General features: G+C 43.7%; 2 protein-coding genes across 9 annotated transcripts in view; both read right to left on the bottom strand.

The window, feature by feature from the left end:
* Positions 1 to 17,389, bottom strand: part of DDX41 (DEAD-box helicase 41) — a 26,715-nt gene extending 9,326 nt beyond the window's left edge. For 2 of the 4 annotated variants that reach the window (XM_044450913.1, XM_044450915.1), the window contains exons 1-9: positions 17,333 to 17,389; positions 12,295 to 12,338; positions 9,512 to 9,885; positions 9,267 to 9,383; positions 7,061 to 7,220; positions 5,792 to 5,866; positions 5,430 to 5,490; positions 1,800 to 1,936; positions 262 to 334 (exon numbers count right to left, since the gene is read on the bottom strand). In XM_044450913.1, coding sequence (XP_044306848.1) covers positions 262 to 334; positions 1,800 to 1,936; positions 5,430 to 5,490; positions 5,792 to 5,866; positions 7,061 to 7,220; positions 9,267 to 9,383; positions 9,512 to 9,535 — 647 coding nt within the window. In that variant the 5' untranslated portion in view covers positions 9,536 to 9,885; positions 12,295 to 12,338; positions 17,333 to 17,389. Of the gene's footprint in view, positions 1 to 261; positions 335 to 1,799; positions 1,937 to 5,429; positions 5,491 to 5,791; positions 5,867 to 7,060; positions 7,221 to 9,266; positions 9,384 to 9,511; positions 10,168 to 12,294; positions 12,339 to 17,332 lie in introns of those variants that run through there. The other 2 variants (XM_044450916.1, XM_044450914.1) reach the window with 2 other exon arrangements.
* FAM193B (family with sequence similarity 193 member B) overlaps positions 17,363 to 18,669 on the bottom strand; it is a 43,676-nt gene continuing 42,369 nt past the window's right edge. For 4 of the 5 annotated variants that reach the window (XM_044450908.1, XM_044450910.1, XM_044450911.1 and 1 more), the window contains one exon: positions 18,157 to 18,561. In XM_044450908.1, the coding sequence (XP_044306843.1) occupies positions 18,465 to 18,561 (97 nt within the window). In that variant the 3' untranslated portion in view covers positions 18,157 to 18,464. Of the gene's footprint in view, positions 17,413 to 18,156; positions 18,562 to 18,669 lie in introns of those variants that run through there. The other variant, XM_044450909.1, reaches the window with a different exon arrangement.

The raw sequence follows: 18,669 nt of genomic DNA, 5'->3' as shown, positions 1-18,669 counted from the left end.
TTTAAGGTGCCACAGCAGTCTCTCTGGTTTTAACTTACCAGTATATTAGGGGGCAGATGGAAAAGGATTAGTACAAAATGTCAGAACCATCATCACATGGAAGGAGAGTGCCCATGTACTATCAGAGGTACTACCAACTATCTTGCAAATAACTTGCAGATCCTACGTGATTTCAACTGTCACCCTCGGCAGTTACATAATAAAGTAGCAGAACTGTTTTCCACAAAATAGGTACCATTAACACACTCTTGCAGTACTCACATGGTGGGAATACCCTGTATCTGGATGGGTGTTGGTTGCTGGATCCCCTTCTTCTTCAGTCCTCGTAGGATTGCTGTAGGAAAAGTTCTGCATAGGTCAATTGTTTAATGGGTGCATGATAGAAACAATGGTAGAACAAGGGCACGGTCACAAAGAGCACTTTCCACATTTATTTTTTACACTCAGATGCGTAAGTCCCAGTACAACATTTACAGAAGTCAAGCCAAATATAGCACTAGATAAGTGCATCCTTAGCTGCTTCTTTCTGCCAATACCTGCAAATGATGGCGGCAAAAGGAAATTGTGTCTCCCATCCTAATGATTTAAGAGAAAGTGGTGTGAAATATATGTCTTCATTAATATTTGATGTAATTGGTGTATGTTTTGGATCATGCTATATGTATCCCAAGTATAGTGACAGAACAGATGGGCAGAAAGAGAAGCTAGGGAGTTTGGAACCATCACCACTAAACTCAAAAATAACTGATTGCTCATCAATAGCACATTTTCTAGCTGGCGGAAGGTAACTAGTGGGGTACTGCAGGGTTCAGTCCTGGGCCCAGTGCTCTTCAACATCTTTATTAATGATCTAGATGAGGAAGTACAAGGAACAATAATCAAATTTCCAGATGATACAAAACTGGGTGGGATAGCTAACACCCTGGAAGACAGAAAGAAAATCCAGGGTGATCTAGAAAAGCTTGAATGCTGGGCTAAAAACAACACAATGTGATTCAATAGAACAAATGCCAAATTCTCCATTTAAGAAAAAGAAACCAGATGCATTGATAACAAAGATGGGAAAGAGATGCCTCAACAGAACTGAAAAAGCAAGAGACCTTAAAGTTATTGTGGACAGCAGACTAAATAAGAGCCAAATATAGCTGGGAAAAGGACAAATGCTATTTTGGGATGAATTACTAGAAGTATCACATCCAACACAGAAGAACTGATAGTTCTCCTATACTCTACATTAGTCAGACCTTATCTAGAATACTGTGTCCAGTTCCCAGCACCAACATTTAAGAAAGATGCAGAAAAATTGGAAAGGCTCCAGAAGAGGGCAATGAAAATATCTGGAAACACTACCCTCTGAGGGGCGACTGAGAGAACTGGGTATGTTCAACCTTGAGAAGAGAAGACTGCAGGGGGGACGGGGAACACATGGTATCACTCTATAAGTACCTAAGAGCTGTCACAAAGAGGAAGGACAAGATATCAGAATGTAGGGCACTGAACAATGAACTCAAGTTGTGACAAACCAGATTCAGGCCAGATATCAGAAAAAGCTTCCCAATTGTCAGAGTAATATGGCTGTAGTTCCAGTTGTGTGCCCTCCCACACCAGAGGCATCCAAAAAGAAACTGAACAGTCAGCTTAGTGGGATGTTCTAAGCTGGTGACCTACAGCAGCAGGGGGTTGGATCTGATGGCCTTCTTGGCCCCTTCCAATTCTGCTATTCTATGATTCATAACCCTCAAATAGGTAACAGAACCCTGCAGGAATCTTTTTCTTAAATCACCACCACAGTCACCTACCTGCTGGGAATTTCATCTCTTTGAAGCTTTTGATAGGGGGTGGAATGCCTTCCCCTTCCACAAGGATGTGGTACTTCTTACGCACACGATCATGCCGTGCCTCTGACATAGCCAGGATGTAACGGGGAACCTTCCAGCTGGCAAGAGAACACACATCAGCAGGGAACTTGAGTATCAGACTGAGGCTACTCATACTGAAATCAAACACAGTCGTCAGCCAGGGAAGTTGTGGTTGTGTTCCTTTTCCTCAGTAGGACGTCATAGGCTGTGATCCATACTTCTGATGGAGATTGCTCACTGAGTAGAAAGTCAGTGCACCCATCAGCACAGGGATGGACAGACTTTAGGCTTGCAGGGCCTACTTTGTTGCCCATCAGAACCCCTAAGTCCACCAACTAGAGCTAAATGCAAATAGTGACTCAGGAAAACAGACTGCAGAAAAAGGTGCCTCTGAGCATATGCCCAACCCGAGAATTTGATTTCAGTACCAAAGCTGATGTCCCCCCTCCTTTTTACTCCTGTCACCCCTTCCCCAAGCTTTCTTAATTTTGGAAGTCAAGTTTGGGTGGGAAAAAAAGTCACTATCATTAAACCACTGAGACACAGAACTCTCTGCTGATCTTCTGCGAATCGCCTGGAGATTCCAATCTACCTTCGGTCTGCCCTGGCCTTAGCATACTTCGGCTCTGTGTGAATTCCATCTTCATCCTTAGTGAAGTAGCAGAGATGCTAACAACAAAAGCCTCGATTTTGCTTTACTTAGCTGGAGACTATATAAAGTTGTAATCATCTTGATGCAATGGTGACTCCAAAGTGTGGATCAGATGCTAAGCAATATGCAAGTCACAACCCATTTTAAAGTGAGAGTCTTTTAGCCCACTTAACATTTTAGTATAAATGGTGGTGCTAGTTTCTGTTGCCTTCAAAAAATCATTGCCACTTTACATTCCACTTGCCTGCACACAGTGCAAATAGTTCACTTGTAACTCTTTAACAAACTATATTTATATCTTGCTTTTTTCCTTCAAGGAACCCAAGGCATTTTATATAACCTTCCTCTTCCTCTCCATTTTATTCTCATGACACCCCTGGGGTAGGTTAGGCTGAGAGTTTGTGACTGGCCTAACATGACCAGATGAGCAGGGACTAGAAACCTGATCTCTTGAGCCCCAGTCCAACACCCTAACTACTACACTGGTATAGGTCCTATTGAAGGAGACTAGTTCCTTTGTCTATGGAATGGCTATCACTGCTAATATTTGTTTGTTTATAGCTTCAATAAATTGTTCAGTTAGCAACAGCTCTCAGAATGGTGTACAGATCAAAAACAATCTAAAACAGTTAGATGGCTACCAACAACAACAAATGATGATGATGATAATAGTACAAGAATAAAAGCAAATCACATGATGCAAACGACCTGAAGGAGAACCAGTATAAAATCCAATGACATTCCATAACAATTTGGTTAACAATTAAAATGCAGGGAAAATAAAAAAAGGTTTTAACCTGGCACTGAAATATGTAAAGATTCAGTTCCAGGTGCACGTCCCTGGGGAGCTGATTCCATAATTGGGGTGCCACAGCCAAGAAGGTCTTTCCCCTTATAGACAACTTCCTTACTTCTTTTAGAGGTGGCTTCTGGAGAAGGACCTCGGTGGATGACCTTAGGGTCTGGGTAGGTGTTTATGGGAGGAGACACTCCTTTAGATATCCTGGCCTTAAATCATTTAGGGCTTTATATCTTAATATAAGCACCTTGAAGTGGGCCTGGACTTCAACTGGTAACCAGTCAAAAGAGAACAGGGCTTATTTGTTCATATCTGCTGGTCCCTGTCAGCAGGTGGGTGCCCTTATTTTGCACCAATTGAAGTCTCCAAACTGTTTTCAAGAGCAACCCTACATAAAGCTCATTACAGTAGTCTAAACGTGAGGTTACCAGGGCATGGATTACCATTGCTAGGTTCTGTCTGTTCAGGAAGGAGCATAGTTGGTATATCAACTGAAGTTGATGGAAGCAGCTCCTGGCCACAGATTGCACCAGGGACAATTCTGGGTTCAGGAGCACCCCCAAAATCTGCACTCTGTCCTTTAGGGAGATTGCAACCCTACCCAGGACAGGGTGAATATCCTCCCTCTGGACTAAGGTTCTGGCTACCAGTAGTACCCCTGTCATGTCTGGTTTAATTTTCAATTTGTTAGCCCTCATCCAGTCCATCACTCCAGCCAGACACTGGTTCAGAACTGTCGCTGCCACACCTAGATTAGCTGTAAATAAGAGGCAGAGCTGAGTATCATCAGCGTAACTTCCAGCCCAAACCTCCTGATGATCTCTTCCAGCAGTCTCACATAGATGTTAAACAGCATGGGGGATAGGATGGAATCCTGCAACACACCATGACATATCTGCAAGGGGCTGAAACGCTATCCCCCAGTGCCACCTTTTGGCTATCCCCAGTACAAAATGCTATCCCCCAGTGCAAAGCAGTGCCGTGCCTCCAACTCCCAACTGAACCAGCCTATCCAGAAGAATACCATGGTCAATGGCACTAAAGATGCTGAGAGGCCCAGGAGAACCAACAGGGACACACTCCCCTTGCCTTACTCCTGGCAAAGGTCATCCACACAGCAACCAAGGCAGTTTCAGTCCTGAAACCAGACTGAAATGGATCCAGATGATCCATTTCCTCCAGGAATGCCTGGAGATGTCCAGCTACCACCCACTCAAGCACCTTGCCCAAAAAGGGAATGTTGGCCGCTGGCCTGTAGTTGTTAATATCCTCTGAGTCAAGGCTTCTTCAAGAGGAGAGCCATGACCACTTTAATGGGGCTGGGACCAGTCCCTCCTTCAGAGAGGCATTTACAACTGCCTGGACCCAGGACCACGTTCCCTCCTTGGCTTTGGTGAGCAGCCACAAGTGGCAAGGTTTGAGAATATAGGTGGTAGGCCGAATTTGTCCAAGCACCTTGTCCACATCATCAGGCCTCACCAAATGAAACTTAACCAATAGATCAGAACCAGATGATGCTCTGGACACCTCCATTAAGGGGAATACCTCAAATGAGGAGTGCAATCTGTGCCAAATCCTAGCAACTTTATCAGTGAGTTAAAGAGGGTTCTACCAGATCTTCCTTTGGGTCAGTGTGTAAAAAGCCACAGACTGCTTGAAAAAGTTCCACTGGACAGCATTGAGAAGAGGCAATGCTGGCGGAAAAGAAAGTTTTCTTTGCTGCATTCACCATCACAGTAATTTAAGAAAATCACAACACAGAGAAAAAGTTATCTGGCTAATACCTACTTAGTCCCAACATCAGATGGAATCAAAAAGTGAAGAGGCAGCTTTGAAATGGCCAATAAAAGAGGACAATGTAACACTGATAAAATTATGCCATAAAAGAGTGGCAGTCTCATTAACCACCACTAATCTGACAAGGTTAAGCAGAAAAAAATATCCACACAATAATATCGATAGCTTCAAGACAAAGTCTAGGTGAGGGATTGATAACATACAAGTCAGTCTTTTTCCTTGGGAATCTTAGCAAGAAAAGTACTCCTGGCATGTGTCTCCAGAAAGGAATTACATAAACCAGAGTATCATTTAAATTGTACTGCAGGAGTACAAGGCCTACCTGGTTTTAATGGGATCATCGTATGTGATGCCCTTCGCCATTTCCTTCACAGACATGAGAGCTGCACAAGAGGAAGACAACAAGCAGTGAGCCCTTTTCAAAGCCAAAGAGCAAGCAGACTCATCAGAAGTAAAAAAACAAAACAAAACAAAAACAGGAGATGAAGATAAGATTTCAGTATCCCTTGAGACATCTATGAGATCAACATGAGGTTGGAGGCCTCACGGAATCCACTGCATGGTTTGTGCTTTAAGTGATTAATAGTACTGTAATATTTTTTATCATCCATCATATCACTATTTCCTCTTCTGCTCAGTACCAATAGATCCTAAAAAAGTCTACAGATAATATTTGCCACTCACCTCGTCCTTCTGCCACACTCTCCAGGATCTTTTCCTCTTCCTTAAGCTGCTTCTCTTTAGCAGATTCTTTACGTGCTGTGGAAGGGAGCAAAGCTGTCAGATCTCTCTCTTAAAGTCCGGGCCCAATTCAAGGTGTTGGTTATGACCTATAAAGCCCTAACGGCTTGGGACCTGGTTACCTGAAGGAGTGCTTACATGCATATATGCCCGACCACCCCTTGAGATCTGCGGGAGAGGCCCTTCTCCGGGAACCCTCCGTGAAAGAAATTAGGAGGGTAGGTACTCGGAGGAGGGCTTTCTCTGCGGTGGCACCCAATCTATGGAATGTGCTCCCCAGAGAGGTCTGCCTGGCGCCGTCGTTATTTGTTTTCCGGCGCCAGGTGAAGACCTTTTTATTTAAACGTCATTTTAATTGTTAACAATATTTACTTATTTATCTGGCCAGGGTGACTTCTTTTCTTTTCTTTTATAACTTTTCTTTTATAACTTCTTTTATATCGTTTACATTTTTATTTATTTTATATTAATTATTAATTTTAATTTTATATTATTTTTATATTGTATTTTATTGTGTTGTAAGCCACCCCGAGGCTTCGGCAAGGGGCGGCATAGAAATGTAATAATAATAATAATAATAATAATAATAATAATAATAATAATAATAATAATAATAAAAAGCAGGGTACCTTTTCCAGGCCAAGGGCTGATGTGATTCCATCCAAGCAAGTTGGGGGTGATATGCCAGCAATGAGCAAGGGTGCATCCCAAAGTGAGTAGGGCTACCCATTTCTGACATGTGCCTCCTCCAATGTGATTGCCTGGACTCCACTCACACACAACACACACTCCCCTGACAAAAATGCCCTCCTCCACAGCATTTCAGGTTTTAAAAGCCTATATTGGCCCCAGTGGAGCTTTTTTTAAAGGCTGACTGAGGCACAAGGGGTGGAGAGCATTTCTGAGGGATTATTGCAGCATTTACAGAGGGAAGGGTTTGGCCTTTCCTCTTTTCTAAATGAACCTTTTAAATCTAAATGATTTAGATTTAAATCTAAATGATTTAAAAGTAAGTAGGCTTTTAAAATGCCTAATTTTATAATTATTGTCGGGGGGAGGAGCAGGGAAAATAACTTATCTCCAATCAACTGCTGATGGAAGATAAGAGATTATCCCTGCTTGGGAAATGTTGGAGGGGCCTGGGAAACAAACTGGTGGGCCAATGGGGACGTCCAGATCTAGCATACATCAAACTAAGGTTGTCAACTCTACCTTCTGCCTTCTCCTTGAGGTGTTGGTGCTGATCCAGGAGGCTGACATTGGACTGTGGTCCCAGAGGAATGTCATCTTCATCACCATGATAGTCACTGCCACTGTCCCTTTGTTTCTCTTCCAAGACTCCCTTGCGGCGCATCTGCAGCAGCTTTTGTAGCTGAATATACAGATGTAGTTGCTTAGGACAAATCTCTGGAACTGGAACCTTCACTGGCAGTCCCCCTGCCCTTGCCAAAAGCCCCAATATAAACCTTTTCTCATCTCTTTCAGGGCTCTCCTCAGGATCACAGATAAAATAAGCTCCCAAAGGAGCCCCCTTACCCTGCAATTAGCAAATCAAGAAAGCTTTGAGGAGGATTGAATGGGAATCAAGGGAAGTCAGATTCCTATAGTGTATTTTATTGCAAAAATACAGGAGCAATCAGGGATGTCACCCAAGGAAAGCAGAATGAGAGAGGCATAACAGAAAACCAGTGTAGAGTAATCTAAGATGTGCTTCTTGTAAATCTTCAGATGCTACTTCTTTTTGCAGGTGGGCAATACAACTCCTATCATCCTTTAGCAGTGGCAATAGTAGCTAGAGCTGATAGGACTTGTAGGGCAAAACACCTGGAGATCCATAATTTCCCCAAACCATGTTGGAATAAATTTGATTTGTATAATATATAAGCTCATAATTATAAACAATTATTGTCAAAATATATGATCAGCAGAAAGTTTACATATATTACTGCATGAAGTCTTACCAGTTTAGGAAAAAGTATTGTCAAAAATGACATACCACATGGGCATAATATGCTATATGAAAACATCAGACCTTTATGATTATTGTCTTTTCAATCTAATACGGATTTTTAGCTTTCCCTTTCCTTAAAATATTCCATCCAAATAAAACGATGTATTTCTTTACACAGCGCACAGTTAATCTGTGGAATTTGATTCAGAAAGACTGTAGTGCTACCTGCCAAGTTGGGCAGCTTTAAAAAGAGTTCCAGGGGCTACTTGTCTTAGTAGCTGCCTGGCCACTGGTGGGAGCAAGGCAACCAAATCCTATAAAATCTTTACTATGCCAACTGCATTGTCCCTGAACCTAATTTAAACTCCTGGTTTAAACTAAGACCAAATTAGTTGATATTATTTATGTTAATTCTATACTGCCCAATAACCAAAGCTCTCTACCTGACCACAGTCTAAGGATGAAAAGAGAAGTCCTTATCATTTGTCTACCTATGCGAGCAATTAGGTGGGTGATCACACTGCCTCTCTTGCAGTGACCTTATACCTCTGGAATAAATTGCTATGAGGGAACTGCAAGCTCCATCCTAATTTTAAGAAGGCCCTAAAAACGTACTATTTTATTTTGGACTTTTCTGGTATACTTGCTATTATTGCTGTTTTTATTGATTCAGTATCGCACCAGTTTTATTATGCATTTTATTGCTGCACTCTGCCTTGAGAGAGATGCTAAGAAGTGGCCAATAAATATTTTAAACAAATAAAAATAACTGATGATTAAATATTACTCACAGTATCAGAAGTGGTGTGCCTCTGTGTACCAATTATTGAGGGGCAGGGCTAAGAGGACTGGGATAAATGGGATTTTGATTTATTCAGGGCTCTCCTAATGTTCCCCAAAGTGGGTTATTTAGAATGCACTTGCCAGTGCAGTCTACCTGGCACTAACGCTGTCATCTTTCTTAAGTCTTAGCTCCACTCTCAGGTATTTGGCAGCATAAAATTTTTAATAGGTCTTGAGATTACTATTTGCTGATTGTTCAAATTTGTGTGTGTGTGTGTTTATATTCTATTTCTAGGGCTTGAATCTGTGCAAACCACGCAGAGAATTTTGGCTAGTAGGAAGCACAGGACTTCAGTAAATGAAATTAAATGCATGGGTTTCCTTGTTCTCTCATCCTGTTTCCTCACACATGAGCTTAAGAAAACAGCATTTGTAGGCAGGTCTGCTCCACGACGCCTCTTCTTTTGTTTTGGAAATCTACTACTAAGAGGAAGCAGGCCGAAGTTCAGTCCAGCACAAGCCTAAACAGAACGGGCACAGAAGTCCTCTGGCTGCGATCCTCGGGCGTCAACTGAGGCCTTGCTTTGACAGTAAACAAACATGCCTAGCCTCGGGCCACAGAGCAGGCAGGATGGCAGAGGCAAGCCGCCTCCCGCTCCGCCACCCCTTCCCGGCTCTCTTTACCATCTGCTGCTTGCGCTGTTTGACGGGCACATAAGGGTCATAGTCGTCGTCGTCGTCGTCGTCGTCTTCTTTGGACAGGCCGGACAGCTCCGCATCCGATTCCACTTCACGCTGCCTCTGCGGGAATAAGAATTCCGAGTCACATCTCGAGGGCGGCTAGAAGCCGCCTTCTCCCGGCGGGGTCCCGGTCAATGTCTTAAGGTGGTGAGTGGGGAAGCCGAGATACCGGCCGACACCAGCCTTACCTTCCTGCCGCTTCCAGGCTCCATGTCTCCACTCTGCCTGCCTCTTTTCGCGTGACAGACGCGCACGCAGCCAATGAGAGGCCGTAGAACGGCCAAGTACTAGGACGTCCGCCTGCGAAGGCTTCAGTCACTTGGCAACGGTAACCACACCCACTCGCCGTGCCAGACGGGAAGCGCCGAAGGACAAACTTAGCGAAAAGGAAACGAACTCGTCTGCGAGGTAACGCCTGGCCAGTGACCTTGGCTGCGCCGCTGAGTGAAGGCGTTTGCTCGCTTCGAGCTTTGTATCCGTGACTCGACTTGCCGGTTTTGGTCTGGGGTTGTTGTGAGAAGCGGGTGAGGTGGTTCTTATCTACCTTAGACTGCAACCTAATCTGGGGTGGAAAATACGTACCATGTAGTGCGGTGGCGTTTACTTCCGAGTAAACATGCACAGCAGGATGGCGCCCTTAGTGAGTTGGCAACCACGAAACCGACTTCCTTACACTGTTTCTCAGAATCACTTGCGAGAAGTCGTGTGTTTCCTACAGCTTGGCAGTGAGCGCATGAAAGCCGTTTTAAGAGAACTGGTTAAAGTATTGCTGGATCAAATGGATTAGTTCATCGTACCTCTTAGTACGAGATAGGCTCTTCTATTCCCAGAATCTGCTTCAAGGGCTGACATTAAACCCGACAACTGGCATTTCCCACAGTGGGTGTTGCTAAATGATAGGTAGTCGCGCTAGACTGTTGCAACAAAACAGAGTGCTGCGGCACCTTCTATTCTGGTATAAATATGGTGGACTGTACTCCAGTAAACACGTGCAGAGCGCCCCTCTCTTCTCACTGGGTTTACACAAGAACTGTTGCTGTGATTGTTTATGGATGTGTATTTGCGGCGCTGGTATCGCCCTGCTAATGATTTTTTTCAAGCATCGACCGAATCCTTTGAGGGGCTTGCTTGTACTTTGAATTGTAAAACTGTAGTGCAGAATGGACAGGCACTTTTGACCTAGAACCTTCACATTTTCTAAAATATTTTCAAAATAGTGAGAGAAAATTAATTTGCAATATATGGTCCCCCTCCGTATAACCAATACATGGTTGCACAAACTAGCCTTGCAGATTTAAAAGGATCAACAAAGATCTGCTCTTCTCTTTCATTCACTCACATTCATCCTATTTTCAAGCAGATTGGAAAAGGGTGCTTGTATGGTATGTAGTCATGCACAAACACGTGATGTGTTCTTATGACGTCTGTTAATACCCTATTTTTTATCAGGAAGATTGAATCTCGATAATTTTATAAATTTTCATTTGGTAAATTAGAGCCCTTATTTAGCAAAGAGATCATCCAATCCAGTATATCATTTAGAACATCTCTTGCTCCAATTGACTAAATACAAAAATAAATACAAGTTGGTGTATATATCAATATATCAGCACAAATCAAAAGCACGCAAAATAGCTTGCGGGGAAGTCTCAAAAGGATTTTTGAGCAAGTGTAGAAGAAAATAAAATTGTAGATGGCAAATGCAAAATTGAGTTACCTGCTTGCTTTCACATTGCATGTAGCTAAATCCTTTTTGTATGGGTTGAACTACCAAAGTTACTGATGTTACTAAAGATTATCACACTGCTACAATCTGCAGTATTGTAAATGGACCACAGATAAGATTGCAGCAACACGATTCAGTAGGTTGACATTACTATGCCTGAAAGGTTCCCAATCTTCAGATGGAGCAGAGGGTTTTGTACAGACATGTTGAATGGCTAACACTCTGGGAGTCCAAAATTATGGAGCAAGGACAAAAGATACAGCTACACAGCTATCTTTGTTGGTGCAGTTCCAAGTTCCTGGTATATAGTATTCAGGCCACCACAAGGTCTTTTGCTGCCTGAGGCAAAAGAAACTCTGTGCCACTATAACCTCTCTCTCCTGCACCTTGGTACCTTTACTACTATGCCATGGCCTGGGCAAGAGCTGCACAGCCATGGAGACCAAGGAGAGAGTTGCACAGCAGTGGCTGGCTGTGCATGACAAGAATGGAGGGGGCAGGCCCCCCCTCTGGTTAATACTTCACTGTGACAAATGCCATGGCAGGAAAGCGGGGGGGGGGGCTCTCCAGAGCACCCATGGGAGATGGGGAGCAAAGTGCATGTGGCTTCATGGGTGGGCTGGCCATGGGGTTCTGGGGAACTGCAGAAATCGCAAGAATATTTGCGTTTGCCACAGAGAGTCTAGGAGTAATCTGGACTTTCAGCTACTTTTTGTGACACAGGCCAAAAAGAATGCCTTTAGAATTAAGTGTGCTACCATTTTTGCAGAAGGATTTGAAACTGAAGAATACTAACATGTTATCTGATATGTATATATGCAATTTAGAAATCATTACTGGAATTTAAACTTCGAAGAGGACAAACCAATCAATTTCTCATCCCAGTCTTGCCATATGCTACAATTAATTTTAATTAACTCTTACATCACTGTAGTTTATTTCCCCAATTAGGATCACACAGACCCTGCTTCAAACAAATTCCCTTTCAGTGAATTGCACTCATTCCTTATAATCCCCCCTGCACCATCACCTCTAGCTTTAAGATGGAGAAAAGGCTAATCTGCTTTCTAAGGAGAGGCGTGGAGTTCTGTGCTTCTCTGCACCAAAATAAAAGTGGGTGATGTCACGGGAAAGGTGCAATTTTGGGAGCAACTCACCCCCTTGACATCATCCTGCTTGTTAAAGAGTTTATTCAAAGGGCAATCTGGCCTGCAGACCCAAAAACGGCACATCTCAGACTCTTACCTTTAATCCTCGAAGTGGTCTGCAATATTTTTTCCAATATGAACCTGTGCATCAATTAAGATAATCAGTTCAGACTATTTCCTAAATTTAGAAGTAGGTGTGCAGTTTCTGGTGATACAATCTTTTCTGTGATGGCACCTGGCAGCTTAAGACATCCCCTTTCTAAAGCTTCAAATGAAAAATAGTTTTTATATTTTGTTATTATTTTCTGCTTTACCTCTATGCAATTATTTTAATTCTTGCTTTTTAAATTTTTCTGTAGTAATTACAGGTTGTTGGTTTTGGAGAATTTAAGCTTATATATGAGAAAGTTGCCTATATGTTTATTAAATAAATACATATAACAATTCCTTGCTACTCAAGAATGGTAGCAGTGGAGCCAGTCTTGCATCCTTTCTCAAAGAGAGAATGAGACAACATACAAGCAGATCTGAAATAATGCAGTTTCTTTGAAGCTGGCTACCATAGTTTGCTTTGCCTGAACATGACAGATATGAGACTGGTGTGATTATCTAGTTTTCTTAATCCTGATGGACACACTAAACCTGTGAACAAGTAGAACTTGTGATCTTGGGTGGAGACATTGAATTCACTGCCACAAGATGACCACTAGTTTATATGGATTTAAAAGGACTTTGGATAAATTCAAAGATGGCCAGCTAACAATGGCTATCAGTTATGATAGCTAAATGGAACTTTCGTATTCAGGAGTGAGGTGATACCACATGTGCAGAGCTATTTCAGCACACGCTATTAAGGGCAGGGAGGTAGCATACGTAACCCTCCAGATTTGGACTGTAGTTTCCATCATTTCTCACCATCAGCTGCATTTTCCACCAAAACCTGGAGGGCCACATATTCCATGCCCTGACTTTGGGCTTCTGAAAGTTTCTGAAAACCAGAAATCATATTTTGGTAGGACTGAGGCAAAAGAGTGCACAAATCTTTTTTTGTGCTTAACTCATTCTAGGATTAGCCACACTTCTTTCCCCTAAATGCAGCAGGTTAATTTTAGGGTATAACTAATAGTGACACAGCATGTGCTTTGCATACGAAAAGTCCCAGGTTCACTTCAGTTAAAGGATGATGTAATGGGCAATATGAAAGACCTCTGCATAAGATGCTTGGGGAGCCACTATTGTTCCAAGTAGTCTGGGCTAGTCTGAGTTGATACATGGCACCATCATATGTACCATCCTGTTTCAAGATCCTGAAACAGCTATCAAAAAGATCCAGGACTTAGGCCCATAGGACTGCCCCCCCCCCACACACACACACATAACTCTGCATATGCTAATTTCCATATGTTTAAAAGTCTGTGTGTACACCTCTTTAAAAGACCCTGTCTCCCAAGGACACCCCTAAAGGGATATATGGTGAGGGCATTTGGTTTCAGAAGATAGCTACAGGCAGAAAAATTCAAGGCAGAGGTCGGGAGGAAGCAAAGCTCATGCTGGCAAAAAGCCAGCAATTCCAAGAGGGATCAAATGCAACAGAGATAATCAGGGCTGCTGGACCTTTATTTCAGCAAGTACCCAAGGACAACAGGGTAGTGGTGCAGATAGCCCCAAATAGCTGGGAGGCTACAAATTATATTACATTTATACCCCACCTTTCTTCTTCTTGTAAGGAACCAAAGTAGCTTACAAAGTTCTCTTCATTTTATCCTAACAGCAACCTTATGAGGTAGGTTAGGCTGAGAATCTGTGATGGGCTCAAAATTACCCAGTTAATTTCATGGACAAGTGGGAACTAAAACCCAAATCACCCAAGTCGTGATCCAACACTCTACCCACTACAAAACACAGGTTTAGTGGGGCATGTAGTGTTTCAGGTATATTGAATATACTGACATGTAGGAATTTATGGTCATTTCTGAGTAGCACAAGTGCAGCCTTTTCCTTCCAAACTGTAGATTTATGTATAATTAGCAGAGCTTTAGAAAACCAGTACTTTTAGCCAAAAAGGAAGTTTGCAAGCTTAGGGTTTGGATGAGAGGGACAAATGAGTTTGCAGACCTAAATGCACTTATTGGTGAGCAAATGACACTGAACACAATAGGATTTCTAAGCAAATGTGCATAGGATTGCACTGTGAATTAATTCAGATTTGTCCACTCCCAAGGAGACTGAAGAGATTCCAAAGGAGTCAACAAAATGGCAGATTATATTCAATTTAAGGCAATACAGTTAAGCACGCTAAAGCAAAAAGGAATCCTAGTTTGCATATAAGGATATCAGTTCTAAACTGGCTGTGGGTAAACATAGAAGATTTCTTGGGGCTGCAGTAGAAAACTTGCTAATTTTTTTTCACTGCTCTGGCAGTGAAACAGTTAGAAAAGTGGGTTGAAAATAAAATAGCACATATCACCATTGCTTTATCTTAATTTATGCCTGCTCATATTTGGTATACTGATGCCTACCTTAGAAAGGACATCATAAAAGTAGGGGAAAACATAAAAAAAGAGCAACTTGCAGTGCAATCATACATATGCCTGCTCAGGAGTAAGTCTCAGTGTGTCCATTGGGCTTACTCCTATCCAACCGAGTAGCTGATTGTAGCCTCATTTGATAAGTGGTTAGAAATCTTACATGGGAGGTAAGGCTGAAATGGCTGGAGATTTTTAGTTCAGAAAAATGGCATGGGGTGTGTGGCACTTCAGATTATGAGCAGTACTGAAAGGGTGAATCAAAAGAGAAAAATCTGTTTTTCTTATAATACTAGTATCAGAAGTCGCCCAGTGAAACTGACCAGCAGTAGCTTCAGGGAAAACAAACATAGTTCCACATTGCACATAATTATCCTGGGATTCTGCTCTGAAACTAACTTCAAAATATCCAAACACCACAACTGGGCAAGTCATCCAGTTCTCTCGAGGAATCTCATGTTCAGAGGCAACAGCATCTTTTGAGTATCAGATGCTGAAGGCAAGCAGATTTGTTGCTTTCATGCCCAGTTCAGCATCTTCCCAGAGGCATTTGTCTGGTTTTGGGCTGTTGGTCTAAACTGGCAAGGCAGCTCAGTTCTTGTGCTTTCCAGATCAGTCTCTCTTACTGCTCCAGCTCTGTTTTCTGAATCTATACCTCTCCTCCAGCCACCACCAGTAATCAGACAAATTCCAAATGCCATAGACACAGACATTCCAGTAGCATGTTTAGAATAAAAGTGTGCAAATGTAAGTTGACTTATTCTAGAAATAGAATTTGAGCTTTCCTTTGCTGTTCATAAATACAAGGGAATCACTCTCACAGAGCCTAAATAGCCTGAGATGAACCTTGGACTTGCCCACCTAACTTAGACACAGGTAGCAGAGTTTACAATAGGGAAGGAGCTACTGGTCATGAGATCACTGAACTACACCAATGCACACTCTAAGCAAGAGATTTTGCTTTTCCTGTTCCCATCTTGCCTACTGGCTGCATGTGGGAATAGGTTGACTTTCATCTGCATTTCACTTGACCATCCTGCTTTTCATTTCATTGTTGTAGCAGCTATCTCAATAAAGTCAATATTGTGGTCTAACAACATTGTAAGACAAGCTAATCTGTTTTTCAGTTCTTCAGTAGGATTGATGTTGTAATGATGATCTGCCCTACTAGGCAGGGGGAGGATGAATGCGCTAAGCCTTACACACTACTAAGTGCTATGAATTGCAAGTAATCCCATTTATTATACAGTTGACTGAAATAAACAGAGTCCCAGGAGACAGGGACCCCCTCTTTAATCCTGTTGTGTACTGAGGACTGGAGTATGAAACTGTAATACACCCACCCTGTTTGAGCAGCACAGATGTGTTCCTGATGGAAGGAAAACAGGGTGGAAATTCACACAGGTGGGCAATTTGGGTCAAACACCATGGGGACTGCATGGGTTGCAGCCTATGTAGATGCTCACTGCCAGTGGCTAGTCTGGCTCCAAGTCAGTTTCTCTTCAGAGCTCTGTCTAGTGCAAACCAGAGGTCCTAGTCCCTTGGTACTAGCCATGGGCAGCAATTACACAGCACACATAGACACTCTGCATCCAAATGTCAGTTTTATCTTTCAGCACGAAAGATTTCACAGTATCAAAAAGTAAATGAAAAAGAAGAAACCCAGAAAAGCTGATCTGCTGATGGTCAGTGGCTTGGCATAGTCCAAGCCCTCTGGGAAGTAGCACGGGCCTCAGAAGTGGTGGGAGGGGAGAAAGAGAGCCTGGGTAGCACCAGAAATCTGGGTCGGAGACCCACCACAGCTTGCAGTTGGAGTTAACATGGTCAAGTATGTGTGACTGATGATCAGGGGTGTTGTGCAGGCAAGTTTCTGCAGGAAGAAGGGCAATTCAGAGTCCACCCCTCTGTACTTCAGCAGAGACAATCAAAGGCAAACACCCTGGTAGGTTTGGCAGGATAGCCGGTACCACATAAGGAGATCATCCCAACTGGTCACTGGAGTGAACAGTATTGATGGCTGGCAGAGTGACGTTCAGGGGCACAATTAAATCCAGAACTGTTCAGGAGTTCGCCTGACATCTGCTATGGTTTTAGGGGGAAAGGTTCACACATGTGCAAGTCAGAACCACAGGTTAACTGCGATGGGGCAGGGGCAGGGCAAGACAGCAACAGGGCAGCTCTACACTTCTTCCCAGAAGCATCCTAGGGCATTTCCTATAGCCATGCTCATCCTCCAGGGGCTTTTTTGTTGGCACTTTCATCAGACAGATTGTGATTAACAGATGTTATAGTCCTTTTACCAGCACAAGGACTGAAAGGTGGTAGAACTTAGGTGAGGCAGTTACGGAACGGTAAGACTCAAGAGTCCACATGCTGTAGCAACAACCAACTTGCTATGAAGTCATAGGCACTTTGAGATGCCAGCTAGGGTGGTCACTCACCAGGGCTAGGCCCTAACACAGGCCATTCCAGTGAGGGGAAGACCCAAATCCCAGGACAGGGCTTGAGCCTGCAAACCAGTGATCAGAGGAAGGGTGGCAGTAATGGAGTGGGGGCTTACAGTGGAGCAAAAGACAGTATCACAGTTCCCAACTGATTTGAGATACTTACCTTCCAGCAGAGTAAACCTGCAGCGCTGTTCACAGGGCTGTTTTTACACAAGAGGACTTTCCCATGTGGATATCACTTCCCTGTAGTAAATCATTTATACATGGTCATGCATAAGAAGCAGAAATAGGTTTATTTTCTTGCAGGACCTGCAGCCAATTGGTGGCCTCCTGCTGTGTGCAATCATGGCAGGACAGACGGGGGTGCCATCTTCATATATGGACAGCACAAGAAGCAGAGTTGCCTATGCAGAAGTGATATCCACACAGGAGTGCAGTCGAACTTACGGGCAGAGACTGTAAGCTCCTGTGCAATATGCCTAAGCTGTTCAGATGCAAACTCTGCTGCTCAGGAGGGGAAAGAAAATGATGGCTTCCATGGGGCACCTCCTAGAGAAGAAACTGCAGCCCATCTGCTGACACTAGGCTCCTTGAGAAAACACTGCACACAGTATGGCGTGGCACTTCAGCCAAGAGAATAAAATTCCCTGAGAAGGAGGGTAGTGCAGCCAAGGACGCGTGCAGTCACCAGGAGATGGAAGAAAGCTCGTTCACACCTCAAAGCTCTGCTACCATGATTGTGCAAGGAGATGACTGGGTTCGCACAGCTGGGAGCTCCATGCCTGCTCTCTGACCAGGGCAACTCCATGTGCACCTGTTGCCCAAATCCACAGTATCGGAACAGAACTCAAGCGAGAGCCGAAGGGCAGGAGTTCCATTATGCAGGGCTGCTGCATCTGCCCACTTCCACCGACGGGGATCACTGCCCCCCTGCCCGCAGGGACCAGAAAAGCCGGAACAAACAACAGAAAAGTTGGGTTTTTTAAATAAAATAAAAAATTAAAAAGTCCTTTATTGGGTGCAGCCTGGTCCCTGTGCCACGCTGGCCCTTGGCCAATCAAGACTGCCCCTAGGTTTGGGGCGGCTCAGTCAGCATCTCCCCGAACGTCAAACACTGAGAGGTGAGGGACACAGGGGCTGTCCCAGCCCCACCTATAGGCTAGGAATGGGAGCCCCACAGAGAGGGGAAAGGAGGAAGGTCGAGGACAGGTGAGGTCAATTGTCTGTCTATGGGTTTGGGGGCGGGGAGGCAAAGTGTGGGGCCCTGCACATATACCAGGGGTGCACCGCACACCTCACTGAGCTGCACTCGAAGTGGTTTTCTTCAGGGTGAAATTGGTCCAGTTCACAGCCACTTTCTGTCGGGTCTGCTTAGCTGAGTCCAGGCAAAACCTGCAAGTTTGGAGGGAAAAAAACCAATAATGGGCATGACAGGCTGGATACTCATTTTACAAACTGACCTGGTTTGCATGATCACTGCAGCCCTCACTGGCTTATTTA

Source organism: Varanus komodoensis, unplaced genomic scaffold (genome assembly GCF_004798865.1).
Source record: "Varanus komodoensis strain SLA01 unplaced genomic scaffold, ASM479886v1 scaffold6_1, whole genome shotgun sequence".
NCBI classification, from domain to species: Eukaryota; Metazoa; Chordata; class Lepidosauria; order Squamata; family Varanidae; genus Varanus; species Varanus komodoensis.
The sequence above is the reverse complement of the archived record's forward strand: the minus strand, read 5'-3'. Positions and strand labels throughout refer to the sequence as shown.